This window comes from Engystomops pustulosus, chromosome 11 (assembly GCF_040894005.1).
Source record: "Engystomops pustulosus chromosome 11, aEngPut4.maternal, whole genome shotgun sequence".
Taxonomy (NCBI): Eukaryota; Metazoa; Chordata; class Amphibia; order Anura; family Leptodactylidae; genus Engystomops; species Engystomops pustulosus.
The window spans coordinates 16,968,125-16,983,976 of NC_092421.1; the positions used below are offsets into that span (position 1 = coordinate 16,968,125).

The 15,852-nt window shown below is 41.9% G+C and overlaps 1 protein-coding gene across 1 annotated transcript in view; it reads left to right on the forward strand.

Annotated features, from left to right (window-relative positions):
* Positions 1-15,852, forward strand: part of PCDH15 (protocadherin related 15) — a 934,666-nt gene that overhangs the window by 495,445 nt on the left and 423,369 nt on the right. The window contains exon 12 of the mRNA XM_072131129.1: positions 10,666-10,872. Coding sequence (XP_071987230.1) covers positions 10,666-10,872 — 207 coding nt within the window. The remainder of the gene's footprint in view (positions 1-10,665; positions 10,873-15,852) is intronic.

Genomic DNA, 15,852 nt, shown 5'->3' on the forward strand with positions numbered 1-15,852 from the left:
TTATCTTACTCAGTCCTTAGTTGCTGCAATTTAAATTGAAAAGTCACTAGAGTGAAGAGAGTTGGCTTATGGGAACTACGAAAGTACAGTATGCCTTGGAAAAGAAACTTTCAAGGTTACTTGTACCTGCAGTTACTTCACACTAGGAATGTGCTGTACAAAATCAATCATTTGTTTGGAGATTGCAAAACAGAACGGTGTTCATTTTTTCCCCTACGTGAGGACAGCAAAAGTGACAGCAGAACGAAATCTTCATTTACAATACATTTCCAAAGCACAGGTCACACAATATCATTACATTCTCCCCACCGTCTATAGACCATATAATAAACATCTTCCACAGTCCCAATAACAGTAGCCAAATCTCATTCAATATACTCCAGGAATAATAATCATAAACTTTGTATTGAATAGCCATCATGGAATAGGAGCAGAGCCAGTTCTTCGGATATATTCCGTTGACCCATAATCACCTTGCAGGGTTGCCTGAAGCAATCTGCCAGATTTCTATATACATTGCAGGATGGAATATCTGTATCCCTTGCAATCAAAATGGTAATGTGTGCATGAAAAAATGGATCATCTTTATGTCAAGCCAGTTAACTTTAAGTGCAAATCTTCAACTCTTGTGTATTAAGTGTGGTCATAGTGAATGAGATGTTGTATCTGTGCTATGAAATACAAACCAGTAATATTCCAACAACCTTGAAGAGCATAGCACTTGATCATTTATCGCAATACATTATTTTCTACATGGAAAGAATTTCGAGTGGTTGGTGGTTATAACGGGATAACGACTGTGTGGTCAGCATTTTGAAGCAACTCTAAATGGGCACACATAAAATCCCCCAAAAATACCAGCACTTCCTCAATTAACTTTGATCCTATTTGTCTTGTACAACTATTAAAACTGAAACATATTAGATGGTCTATTCATTGAGGCACATTTACTTACCCAGTCCTGTCGCGATCCCTGAGGTGCGTTGTCCGACGAGGATGAAGTCCGGTGCGATTCACTAAGGTCGTGCGCCTGATATACGGCATGTGTTGTTTCCCCACTTCGGTCCCCGGAGTTCACCATCTTCTTCCCGGTGTATGTGAGTGCATGCCTTGTAACACAATGATCTGATGATCTGATTCCATTAATGTAACATAAATATACAGTCCTATGGATGGATGATAAATGTTATTGGTGAGATGACCCTGGGAACTTGGCCTTAAGTGTGAATCTATTTGCAATATGACACTGTCACACAAATTTTATATGAAAGTATCCAGAAAAATGAAAATTCAAAGCACAGTTTACTTTTTGTTTAACCGACATTGCTGCTGCACAGTTAAACAAGGATGGCCATTATACATCACTTTCAAATTCATAAACAGTGAAGCAAACTCTGAGCATTAGCATGCAAATGATGCCCATGAGTTCACATTGTGCCATCTGTGTCTTTGTCAGAAAACTGTTCTCAAATATGATTGCTCTCTATTTTAAATGCAGCAATATTTACTATTGTAATATACAATAGGGAACAATAATTGTATGTGACTTGAGACAATAAGCCTTATTTTTACAATCCATGCCAAATAATAAGAAAAAAACTGCTTTCAAAAAAAGCAAACGGCTGCCTGGAATAGATTTGTGCAAAGTTGCATGCTGCCGCTTTCCTGCACTGATAAGTAAAATAGTAAGACTGGAAATTGAGTTATGGTAATAAGATTATACCCCCCACCCACTATGACAAGCCTACTCTCTCCTAATGAAGACATAGGAAAAGGGGGGTATAGTGCAGTCTATGTAAGAGAAGAAGCACAATGAGGAACAGCCTATATTTGGGGGTTGTAAGGTAATTTTGCTATGCAGAGAGAATTTGCAATATCCACCAATTTATTTGAAAGCAATCCATTAATTATTTATTTATTAGCAGACCATTTAAACCAGATTATGAATTCATATCATTCACCAATAGTTATTTTTTTAGATTATAGGAAGTGGGTTTGTCTACTTTCAGCAAATAATTGATATTGTTTGTGTAATGCAAAGTTCTACAATTTTCCATAATATTTTCTGTATCAATTCCTCAACATTTTCAAGATCTCTGTGATTTCACACAGGTGCACAAGTTGTGGGAAAGGAAGAACGGTACTCACGAACAACTCCAGAGGATAAACATGAGGTATGTTCCGATCAATGTGTTTCGACAATATACGTCTTGCTCATGATCACGTGTATTTTGTTGAAATGCGTTGATTGGAACACACTTCATGAAGTCTGTAACAATTTTTTTATCGTGGAATAGAGTATCATTGTTGGATTTATCCTCTGGAGTCCTTTCCTACATTTGTGTCCAACGGCTGTGGTCTAGTATAAGCACCGGATTAATTACAGAGGATCTGTGAACCAGGATCTGCAACCGACTCGTGAGCTGATCCTTCTCCATCTAAATGGAGGTTACTCTTGTTTGAAATTTTGAGATACACAAGCTGAGAGGGTAATCAAAGTTGTGTGATATTAACAAGCCGTGCACCTGCATGTCCATCATATGACCATGGACAGATTTATATCCACTGGAAGTAAACAAAAGCTTTCTATAGAAGAACAGCAAGCAGAGATCTTGAAAACGGTGAGGAAAATACATTGGAAAATTGTGTAACTTTTCCTTACCCAAACCATATGAATTATTTATTGAAAGTGGACAACCCCTTTAAACACTTTAAAGGAAGCTATTGGTTTCCATATAGCCAAATGTACATTTTATATGTACTGTATTTTTTCCATTCTTTAGCATATACATTGTACACTTGTAGTTATACTGCGATGCAGCACAGGCTGGTATATATAGTATAATAAATAAAAGCGTTGGTCACTGCTGCCTAATTTGTATTCGCATAAACAAAATAAAAAGATCTGCCTGCACAGAGAAATACTAAAAAAAACTATTTTTGGCTAATAGTTAAAATACTGGGGCTCAAAACACAATATGAGCTATTGCTCCTTGACATTTCCTGTGGGTGATACTATATATTTATGGAACCTACATCCATGTATATTAAAACGGCTGTGTGCTACTCGTACCGTACTGTTTTCATACTGGCAGCACACATGCACATTCACTAAAATGGGCAATATGGTCATCCATTTACATGCCCGCTTTGTCCACGGTACCGTACCGTAAGTGAGATGTAAAAAAAAAATAGAGCATGTCCTATTTTCTCCTGTATTTCCATTCCATACACTAAATTAAAAGCCTAATTAAAATACGTGTTGCATACGGTTGTGCGCCACACGATGCCTTATATACAGTATCCAGAGATTTGGGGGTTGAGCAGGCTAGTAACATCATTTGCCGACCCACCATATTTTTTCCACATACGGAAAAGATACAGTGACATATGTGCACATACAACTAAAAAAAAATCTTTGTATATACAGCTAAATACAACATTGAAATGCATGACTGGAAAAAAGCATACATTCATGTTAAAGGGGATCACAGATGAGGGCACCCCTAACTTGAGTTGGATACTATAATACAATGTGATATCACAAAGAAAGAGCCATTGAAATCAGTAGAATGGTTAAGGACAGCTGTTACTATCAGATTAACCGGTTAAGATTTAAGTTAAACTTTACTACATTTGTACCTGTAGATTTTTCTACATTGCTGTAAAAAAAAAATTTTTTTAGTTGCAAGTACAGGCAGTCCCCGGGTTACATACAAGATAGGGTCCGTATGTTTGTTCTTAATTGAATTTGTATGCAAGTCAAAATTGTATATGTTATAATTGTAGATCCAGACAAATTATATTTTTTGCCCAAGTGACAATTGGAGTTTCCAAATTTTTTGATGTAATAGGACAGAGGATTATCAATAAAGCTTCATTACAGACCAAATAGCTGATTACTGCAATCTGGGACTATAGTAAAGCATCCAGAGAGCTTCACCAGAGGTCACCGTGGGCAGAGGGGTCCGTCTCTAACTATGAGTCGTCTGTAAGTTGGGTGTCCTTAAGTAGGGGACCGTCTGTATGTGCAAATTTGATTTTATTGGTAAAAAGGGAGTAAATAGGTCTGAATTCTTTGATTAATTAATTGTAAATAGAGATGAGCGAACATGCTCGTCCGAGCTTGATGCTCGGTCGAGCATTAGGGTACTCGAAACTGCTCGTTGCTCGGACGAATACTTCGCCCGCTCGAGAAAATGGCAGCTCCCGCCGTTTTGCTTTTTGGCGGCCAGAAACAGAGCCAATCACAAGCCAGGAGACTCTGCACTCCACCCAGCATGACGTGGTACCCTTACACGTCGATAGCAGTGGTTGGCTGGCCAGATCAGGTGACCCTGGGATAGACTAGCCGCTGCCCGCGCTGCTCGGATCATTCTGTGTCTGGATGCCGCTAGGGAGAGAGCTGCTGCTGGTCAGGGAAAGCGTTAGGGTGTTCTATTAGCTTACTGTTAGGCAGGAGTGATTCTCAAAGAACCCAACAGCCCTTCTTAGGGCTACAATAACGTTCTACTTTTTTTATTTTAATTTGCATCTAGTACCATTTTGTGAGGAATTAGCAGGGGGACTTGCTACCGTTGTGTTTAGCTCTTAGTGGCACACATATCCATAGCAAAGACCGAAGTGGGAAAATTTAGTAGGGGTTGGATTTCAATTAGGCACTAACTCAGTGTCATCTCATCTGGCATATTAGTGTGCTTTGATACTTGGCTAGAAAATAGCCATAGGAGAATACAGACAGCTTACTTACGCCTACAGTAGCGTTCTATATATTTGATTTCTGGTTGATCTGCTGGTGGCTGTACTTTCTGCAGTGCATGTACTAGCCAATTCTGAGCAATTTGTAGTGAGACTTGCGACCGCTGTGTTCTGCGCTTAGTGACGCACATATCCATAGCAAAGACCGAAGTGGGAAAATTTAGTAGGGGTTGGATTTCAATTAGGCACTAACTCAGTGTCATCTCATCTGGCATAGTAGTGTGCTTTGATACTTGGCTAGAAAATAGCCATAGGAGAATACAGACAGCTTACTTACGCCTACAGTAGCGTTCTATATATTTGATTTCTGGTTGATCTGCTGGTGGCTGTACTTTCTGCAGTGCATGTACTAGCCAATTCTGAGCAATTTGTAGTGAGACTTGCGACCGCTGTGTTCTGCGCTTAGTGACGCACATATCCATAGCAAAGACCGAAGTGGGAAAATTTAGTAGGGGTTGGATTTCAATTAGGCACTAACTCAGTGTCATCTCATCTGGCATAGTAGTGTGCTTTGATACTTGGCTAGAAAATAGCCATAGGAGAATACAGACAGCTTACTTACGCCTACAGTAGCGTTCTATATATTTGATTTCTGGTTGATCTGCTGGTGGCTGTACTTTCTGCAGTGCATGTACTAGCCAATTCTGAGCAATTTGTAGTGAGACTTGCGACCGCTGTGTTCTGCGCTTAGTGACGCACATATCCATAGCAAAGACCGAAGTGGGAAAATTTAGTAGGGGTTGGATTTCAATTAGGCACTAACTCAGTGTCATCTCATCTGGCATAGTAGTGTGCTTTGATACTTGGCTAGAAAATAGCCATAGGAGAATACAGACAGCTTACTTACGCCTACAGTAGCGTTCTATATATTTGATTTCTGGTTGATCTGCTGGTGGCTGTACTTTCTGCAGTGCATGTACTAGCCAATTCTGAGCAATTTGTAGTGAGACTTGCGACCGCTGTGTTCTGCGCTTAGTGACGCACATATCCATAGCAAAGACCGAAGTGGGAAAATTTAGTAGGGGTTGGATTTCAATTAGGCACTAACTCAGTGTCATCTCATCTGGCATAGTAGTGTGCTTTGATACTTGGCTAGAAAATAGCCATAGCAATAGGATAGCATTGTTTGGTTTTAAAAACTCAAAAAAAAAAAAAAAACACAAAAAAAAAAAAAAACACACAAAAAAAACCAAAAAAAAGTTAAAAAAAAAATAAAGTTATAACTCTCATTTTAAAAATGTTTAACCCGAGGGCTAGGGGTAGAGGACGAGGGCGGGGACGTGGGCGTCCAACTACTGCAGGGGTCAGAGGCCGTGGTCCTGGGCGGGGTGAGACACCACCTGCTGATGAGGGAGCAGGGGAACGCCGCAGAGCTACACTCCCTAGGTTCATGTCTGAAGTTACTGGGACTCGTGGTAGAGCACTGTTGAGGCCAGAACAGTGCGAACAGGTGATGTCGTGGATTGCTGACAATGCTTCGAGCAATTTGTCCACCACCAGTCAGTCTTCCACGCAGTCCACCCATGTCACCGAAATCGCCACTCCTCCAGCTCCTGCACCTCAGCCTCCTCCCCCCCAGTCTGCCCCCTCCCAGGAAAATTTGGCATTTGAACCGGCATACTCTGAGGAACTGTTTTCTGGACCCTTCCCACAGTCACAAACCACTTGTCCGGTTGCTGCTGAGCAATTTTCCGATGCCCAGGTTTTCCACCAGTCACAGTCTGTGGGTGATGATGACCTTCTTGACGTAGTGGAAGTGTGTAAAGAGGTGTCCGACGATGAGGAGACACGGTTGTCAGACAGTGGGGAAGTTGTTGTCAGGGCAGGAAGTCCGAGGGGGGAGCAGACTGAGGGATCGGAGGATGATGAGGTGACAGACCCAAGCTGGGTTGAGAGGCCGGGTGAACACAGTGCTTCTGAGACGGAGGAGAGTCCTCGACCAGAACAGGATGGAAGAGGCAGTGGTGGGGCCAGACGGAGAGGCAGGGCCAGAGCTGGTGCATCAGCGCCAAATGTGTCAACTAGTGAAGCTCCCGTGGCGAGGGCTCTTGCGGCGAGGGCTAGATCTTCAGAAGTCTGGAGGTTCTTTAAGGAAACACCGGATGACCGACGGACTGTGGTGTGCAACATTTGCCAAACCAGGCTCAGCAGGGGTTCCACCACTACTAGCTTAACTACCACCAGTATGCGCAGGCATATGAATGCTAAACACCCCACTCAGTGGCAACAAGCCCGTTCACCTCCGGCCGTGCACACCACTGCTCCTTCCCCTGTGTCAGCTGATAGTCAGCCCCCTGCCCAGGACCCTGCCACAAAAACCCCATCGTCGCCTCCACGATCCTCCACAGCATCCACCAGTGTTCAGCTCTCCATACCCCAGACGCTGGAGCGGAAACGCAAATATAGTGCAACCCACCCGCACGCCCAAGCCCTTAATGTGCACATCTCCAGATTGCTTAGCCTGGAGATGCTGCCCTATAGGCTAGTAGAGACCGAGGCCTTTCGCAACCTCATGGCGGCGGCCGCCCCTCGGTATTCGGTCCCCAGCCGCCACTACTTTTCCCGATGTGCCGTCCCAGCCCTGCACCAGCACGTGTCAGACAACATCATCCGTGCCCTGACCAACGCCGTTTCTGACAAGGTCCACCTGACCACGGACACGTGGACGAGTGCTGCCGGGCAGGGCCACTATATATCGCTGACGGCACATTGGGTTAACTTGGTGGAGGCTGGGACCGAGTCTGACCCTGGGGCTGCTCATATACTGCCGACGCCGAGGATTGCGGGGCCTACCTCGGTCCAGGTGTTTCAAGCCTACTATGCCTCCTCCTCCTCCCACCCCTCCTCCACCTCCTCCTCCGAACTACCATCCGTGGGCACGGCGCCATCAGTCGGTAGCTCTAGGCACAGCAGCAGTGCCGTCGCTAAGCGACAGCAGGCGGTGCTCAAACTGCTGAGCCTAGGCGACAAAAGGCACACCGCCCAAGAGCTATTACAGGGCATCACGGCGCAGACTGATCTGTGGCTGGCACCGCTGAACCTCAAGCCGGGAATGGTTGTGTGTGACAACGGCCGTAACCTGGTGGCGGCTCTGCAACTCGGCAGACTGACACATGTGCCATGCCTGGCCCATGTGTTAAATCTGATAGTTCAGCGTTTCCTCAAGACATACCCCAATCTGTCTGATTTGCTCACGAAGGTGCGCCGCATCTGTGCGCATTTCAGGAAGTCCAGCCCAGATGCTGCCACTCTCAGGGCAGCGCAGCGCCGCCTCCAACTGCCCGCTCACCGACTGTTGTGCGACGTGCCCACGAGGTGGAATTCAACACTGACCATGTTATCCAGAGTTTACCAGCAGCGCAGAGCGATTGTAGACTGCCAGATGTCAACTTCCACCAGAACTGGTAGTCAGGTCAGTCAGCTTCCTCAAGTCTACAATGAGGAGTGGACGTGGATGTCTGATATCTGTCAGGTGCTGAGTAACTTTGAGGAGTCAACACAGGCAGAAATTTGGGTTGTTTTCATGGATTCCACATCAAAGTTGTTAACTTTGTCGCCACCCTGCTGTGTTATCCACAAAATATACTGGCAAACTTTTACCATTTAGGGATATTATTTCAGCGCTTCTTGCGCATCTGTTTACATTCCCCTCACCCGGCATATCCTAAACTTATAAGAACGCTACTACACTTGATCTTATACAAAAGGTTCTTAGAAGTGCTGTTTGGGGAGTAGCCTAGAGACAGGGGCTTGGATTGGCGAAAGCTCGCCTGGCAGCGGAGTGCCAGCTCCATGCGCATCATGCGCTTCTTGCGCATCTGTTTACATTCCCCTCACCCGCCATATCCCAAACTTATAAGAACGCTACTACACTTAACTTGGTGCAGGCTGGGACCGAGTCTGACCCTGGGGCTGGTCATATACTGCCGACGCAGAGAATTGTGGGGCCTACCTCGGTCCAGGTCTCAAAGGCCTACTATACCTCCTCCCACCCCTCCTCCACCTCCTCCTCCTCCGAATTACCATCCGTGGGCATGGCGCCATCAGTCGGTAGCTCTAGGCACAGCAGCAGTGCCGTCGCTAAGCGACAGCAGGCGGTGCTGAAACTGCTGAGCCTAGGCGATAAAAGGCACACCGCCCAAGAGCTATTACAGGGCATTCCACATCAAAGTTGTTAACTTTGTCGCCACCCTGCTGTGTAATCCACAAAATATACTTGCAAACTTTTACCATTTAGGGATATTATTTCAGCGCTTCTTGCGCATCTGTTTACATTCCCCTCACCCGCCATATCCTAAACTTATAAGAACGCTACTACACTTGATCTTATACAAAAGGTTCTTAGAAGTGCTGTTTGGGGAGTAGCCTAGAGACAGGGGCTTGGATTGGCGAAAGCTCGCCTGGCTGCAGAGCGCCAGCTCCATCCCAAGATCCAACTAACATAGTTGCAGCACCTTTAATCTACTACTAGTTCACTGCCTCCATAATAATAATAATAATAATAATCTTTATTTATATAGCGTCATCATATTCTGTAGCGCTTTACAAATCATAGGAAACATACAAATGTAATGTAACAGAGCACAACATTTGTATGGAACAACAGGAGTGAGGTCCCTGCTCGCCAGAGCTTACGGTTTATGAAGATGATGGGGTAACACGAGGTAAAAGAATATTTAATGGTCAAGCCATTTTTCTTAGGGAATAGAAAAAAATATAATAAATGGAATTGCTGTCGCTTGAACCACTCAGCCGTCATCTTATATACCAGGTCCAGGGTGAATGGGACTGCAGAGAAGTCTGGTGCCTGTTGGTTGCTGGATAACAGATGGGAGGACGACACAGGACGGGTTAGTAGAAGAGTTAAAACTTCATGCAGTTAATGAGTGTTATAGGCTTGCCTAAAGAAATGGGTTTTAAGAGCACGTTTGAAACTTTGGAGGTTAGGTATTAGTCTGATAGTCTGGGGCAGAGCATTCCATAGAATTGGTGCAGCTCTAGAGAAGTCTTGGAGACGCGAGTGGGAGGTCCGCACTAGGGTAGAGGTTAATCTAAGATCACTGGCGGATCTAAGAGCACGGGTTGGGCGATAGACTGAGATAAGAGAGGAGAGGTAGGGGGGTGCAGCATTATACAGAGCTTTATGGATGAGGGTTATTATTATTTCAAACTGTATTCGAAAGGAGACTGGCAGCCAGTGCAGCGACTGGCATGAACTGTAAGCATACATGGTCCCCTTATCAAACGAGCTGTGTCAGGCAGAATTTTGGGTTGTTTTCATGGCTTCCATGTTAACTTTGTCGCCACCCTGCTGTGTAATCCACAAAATATACTGGCAAACTTTTATCATGTACCGATATTATTTGAGCGCTTCTTGCTCACCTCCTTTGGTTCCTCTCTGCCACCCATTGGTTTGAAGCCTGAGTCCAATTAGGGTATGTCGCCATGCCACTCTCTAGCCTGCTGCCGCTGCCTCTGCATGCCGTCCCCTATAGTGTCAGGGTCAATTATTGGATGTTTTAGATGCTATCTAGCTTCATTCTGTCACTCTGTCATGGCCATGCTGTTGCCCATAATTTTGGCATAATGGTGCGATTAGGCAGCCTCAGAGGCATCCATGCATGCTGCCCCTGCTGTTTCCTGTCCATTTCCGTGGTGTTTCCATCCTTTTCTGAGGTTCCCAGGTGTTTGGCCAAGCTTCCCTGTGCAGAGCTTTGGTCCCCTTGAAAAATGCTCGAGTCTCCCATTGACTTCAATGGGGTTCGTTATTCGAGACGAGCACTCGAGCATCGGGAAAAGTTCGTCTCGAATAACGAGTACCCGAGCATTTTAGTGTTCGCTCATCTCTAATTGTAAACCTTTCATATTTTTCATTTGACTTATATGACTTGTTCTTTTCTATTACAGGCCGAACAAGATAATGGTCATCCACTCCCTGCATTTGCCAATCTTCATATAGACATCTTGGATGAGAACAACCAGGCTCCATACTTTACTTATTCCACATATCAGGGTTATATCCTGGAGTCTTCACCTGTTGGCACAACCATCTCCGATAATCAGAACTTAACTGCCCCCCTGGGATTTGTAGCTCTGGATAATGACATTGAAGAAGTGAGTTGTCCCATTTTCATAAATCATGATGCTTGTTCTGTATTTAGAAAGTGACAATTATTAAGTTGGATATCAAAGTTTCCAATATGTATTCAATGTGCGATTTACATTTGTATTAATATTCATACATCTTTTGGATGCACACTTGAACTTTCTACACACAAACTTAGTTTTTGACCGGGTACTTTCCATTGTTTTAATGCAGAGTACGCAAGCCCATGTATTTTAATGGAATCACACACAATTTTGGGTTCCACATCCCTACGCATAAGTGGAATGCAGGAAAATTTGGAGTAGGTCCTAATCCTTCCCAAGTTTGCGGCATGAGCAGTCTTTGCTGCCTGGCATTGGGGCCTCACATGCAAATGGCACATGTGCAGGTGGGCCTAATATCCGCTGCAACCCGTGTTCTAGATATTTCTGTATGGAAGGAGATATTCTAGCTGGGTCGTGGTGCCTGAGGAGGGCAAAAGACTTTACTGGTGAATAAGCAGTATGATTAAGGGAACATAGGAGGACTGGGGCCAGGAGAGCTTTAAGATAAACTATTGGGTACAGGAAATGACAGATTCTTGTGTCTGAGCCTAACAGGAATTAATGCATGGTTGTAGTGCCAAATTTTAGTTTACAGCCCAAATTTCACCAGCACTGGTTCCTTTTATAAAACATGGCATAGTACTGCTTATACGTAGTATATTGAATGCTATAAATAGCCAGTATTTATTGAGTGTGATATTAAAGATTACTCACTGGTCACCTCTACTGACATATCTTCTGTTTTTAACATTTATTTCCTCTAAATCTCAGTTTTATATCATTTCTGTTTTAACTCTGTGTCCTGCCTTTCCTCTGTTCTTCTAATAAAAAATGTAAATTGGTATGTTGCGGGGGCAGGTTGAGGGACCCACCACTTTGACAAAGGGATCAGCAATTTATCAATAAAGTTTGAGGAAAAGTAATAATGCTGAAAAAAATTCTTGTTGAGGCTTTGCTGATCTTCTACTTTCCATTTAGACACCTGCATAGATTTCCACTAAAGGATAGATTAAAATAACCCAAAATGGTGTTGAAATGGAATGCGTGGTGGGTCCATTTACTGTAATGAGGCAAATGGAGTTAAAAATGCAATCTTAGATTCTATTTGACCAACTTTCCATCGGTATCGGTCTTTATTGCTGGACTCAATAATGTGTTAGACTAATGTTTTTGGTTATATAATCCCTCATGTGGAGTGCTGAATGGCTACCTGTGTCCTGAATACAGTATGCATTGTAGAGCATAGGTAAATTGGCTGACATACTGTTGAAGAAGATATCATTCCCGGCTTTGATTCTACAATCTCTTGATCTATGCCATGTTCCCCACTGTAGCTTTAGAACCTATGTATTTATGTTATGCATAATACTTCTCTGAATAGAAAAGCACTTAATTTTTTTATTTTGATACTCTATATTTTATATTGGGATGCAGCTTGAGATGAATATTTTGTATATTTTAATACTATTATGATATTACTTTGATATCGGATTGCTTTATATTGGCAGTGAAATTACAATCCTTCATAGTTCTTATCTGATCTATATATTTTGTCTTGTGTCTACAATATACTAGGCCCAGTTTTAATGTAAGATCTCCAGGCCATTACTTGTCTTCCATATGTTCACAGACACATGTATGTTAGACACATTGTCACTAGAAGCGACTATCAATCCCTTGTTGCTACAAATACAAAGTCCGTGACATTCCCTGTCATGTATTATTACACAGGCTTCTGTACAGGTACTGGATCCTAAATGACTTACCAGCACCGAATGCTGTTACAGATAACACAAGGGGTAGCATTTGGTCAGTGCCTTAGGCGTGAACAGCGGAGAGTGTTCTTTTCAGAAAAAAAGCAAACAAACTGTGAATTTGGGTATGTGTATAGACTGTTGATTTGTTTCATTGTTTGGACTGTGAATGTTCCTGGGTTATTTAAAGCTGCAATTACATTTTTATGTAATATTTTCGCAATTTTTGTCTTGCTTTATTTAAACGAGATTAATACACAAGCTAGAGATTGGTTTGCTGGATACCCTGCTGGCATAATGTGTTGTGTATTTCTGTAGGATCTTGGTAGGTGACCACAGCAGGGGGTTTGTTTGTTTGATTGATTTGATTTCCCTAATGATTAAAAGGTAGGCAATAACAATTTTACAGTAAAAGTTCTCAATGTTCCAATCTGTGCTGTGTAGTAACACATTTTCTTGTCCTAAGGCGTGGTATGAGGTTGTTTTATGTGCTGATCCCATCACTAAACATGCAGCATGTATAAAAGGGGTTGTCTGGGAATAGGTATTTTAAATATATGGCTGTGGGAGGTCTTTAAAAAAAAGAACTTGTACTTCCCTCTCTCTCAGCTCCCTTTCTCCTACGACACTGAAGATCACTTCCAGCTTCTGTTTGCTCCTGCTTCTGCATGAGTTTCAGTACAGTAGCAGGGACGTCTCTGTTTACAAACTGGAGACCGAGAGTGGGGAGAGAGGTAAGTATAATTAATTTTTAATTTTTAAAGACCCCCCCCCCCCCCGCCATGTTAAAAAAAACACAATTCCTGGACAACCTCTTTAACACCTAAGAAAGTTGGACCTTAGTTATGGGTTGGGTTTTGTTGTTCAGTGGCCTTCTGGCACCCACAGATTTGTCCCTTTGCCTGACTATTAATATCTAACCTTTATGCCATATCTATAAAATCAAACATTTCTGTGTTTAAAATGAAAAATGATTGTTAATTAAAAACTTAGTTGCACCTGTCTCACCTTTATAATATATATTTAATCTATTTGTGTTCATTTCAAACTCTGGTTATGGGCACCTAGAGTAGGTTGAGTGGCTAATCTGGCAACTTGACAGATAAGACAAAAATGTGTCTAAACCATGCAACAATGAGCATTTCTGCCTTTGATGTAGACAGGCGTTCAACTTTTGAGCTAAGCCTTTCCAAGTGACACCACTGTTCAGAGCTTATGCAGTATGGAACACATCAGTTGGTGTAGAGGTGACATAGGGGGATAGAAACCTTAATATATGTCCTTTACAGAAGAAGTGTGAACTTTGCAGAACATTTGTAATACAAAGGAAATCGCCTTTGTGATAATTCATGGAAGGATATAGCATTTTATCAAAGTGAACATAAATATCTTCTATTTTTAGCGACAAAAAAAAAAGAAAAAACTTACCCTGACCAATGAAATATTGACCATTCCATTCTTTATAATCTATATGGGCTCCTACAACTTAACACATTAGAAATGCTTCCTTAATGATTGTGTCCTCACCCATTCATCCACTAAGAATATTTCTGAGTAGACAGGCCCATTGTTATAATGTGTCCCTTTTTGTCACCCTGGGCCCAGGGCTACCCATAGATATAGTTTTTGCATATGAATAATAATAATGTGATTTATGGCTGCTTGTTATTGTAAAATATGGTACTATGATTTGATTAAACTTTGGTAATAGCTTACCATTTGGTTTGGTTTTATAAATTCGTTGAATATTAACAACAGCGTAATTAACAAACCTACAGCCTTGTTGACCAGTCTTACATATTTAACTTGAGGCTTTATAAATTTCGACACTCCAAAAGGAAAGGGCCAAAGGTAAATGTATATACACTTTAAAAATCATAAAAGACCAGGGATTGGCATCTGGTTGTAAATGACTGGAATAAAATGGCCTTTCAAGATTAACGAAATTACATCGATATGTAATAGACCTTTGAATAATAACTTGAATACATTTATTGGAGAACCTTGATAGTGACAAAGATGGAAATTACCCATTGACAACACAATGGATTGCTCCCAATAAAAAAAGATGTAGTGGCATTATCAAAGCATATCAAACTGTATCTTTTAATAATGCAGCTGTACTTCTTATCTAACCAAAGTGCCGAAATATTATTTATAGCCGTCTGAATGTTCCTAAAATCTATAGAAATATTGCAGGTCAAGGACATTCACTGTGCATACATTAATAACTACAGAATTTCAGGAGAGAAAAGCATTGCAAAAACATGATGATGATTCATAGGCCACAAGTTTAGACCTGATTTGCAGCAATATGAATTATATAGCTCAGATCTGGTAGTTAAGTACATTGCCCTGGGAGCTACAAATGACACCAAGTGATGAAAAACCGTCCCCAAGCTTTACTGCCACCAATTTACAGCTTTCATTTTAAATCAACAACGCTGACTTTATAGCAAAAATGTAAAAGCCAATAAGAAAATAGATTTTTGCTGCAATGCTAATGCACTGTGATTTGTTCATTATATAACAAGCATGGGGCTGTATTAAATGCGTTAAATTTGCTCCATAACGTGGAGCATCTATTATCATCTGTAAACCCTTCACAAGTGATTGTCAATTCCAAAGTTGTAATGCGGAATACAATCTGAACTCCAATAAAAAAAAATTTCATGGATTCTAACCCACAGAGCAAATCACTTCACATACCAATCTAACATTTCTTGGAACTCGATAAATGCTTCCTGTAAACACAGATTTGCCATTTCTTCTCAGTTCAGTGCCATTTTAAGACCAATAAAGCTACTTTATTGGTAGGCCAAGCCATTTGTTCAATGAAAGGTAGACATATGTAAGAATACAGCATATCTTATTATTATATTTATAAAAGAATATTCTTAAAGAACATGTTTACATTTATGTAAAATACACAAATGGAAAATGCCAAAGAGCATTTCTGGTATATCACTGGCTCACAGCTACTAGTGGTGTAGATTTGTACCATTTTAGCCATGGAGAGCTGAAGAAATCAGGGGATGCCTTTTTGAGGCGAACTGAGCATATTTGATGGTGAGTTTTCGAGAATACTAGTACTCTTTGTCAGTCATGATGTTATACATAAAACAGAAAATCCACAGCATTATATACACACTAGGCAGTGGTCATCAAAAAATATATAAAAAAAAAACGT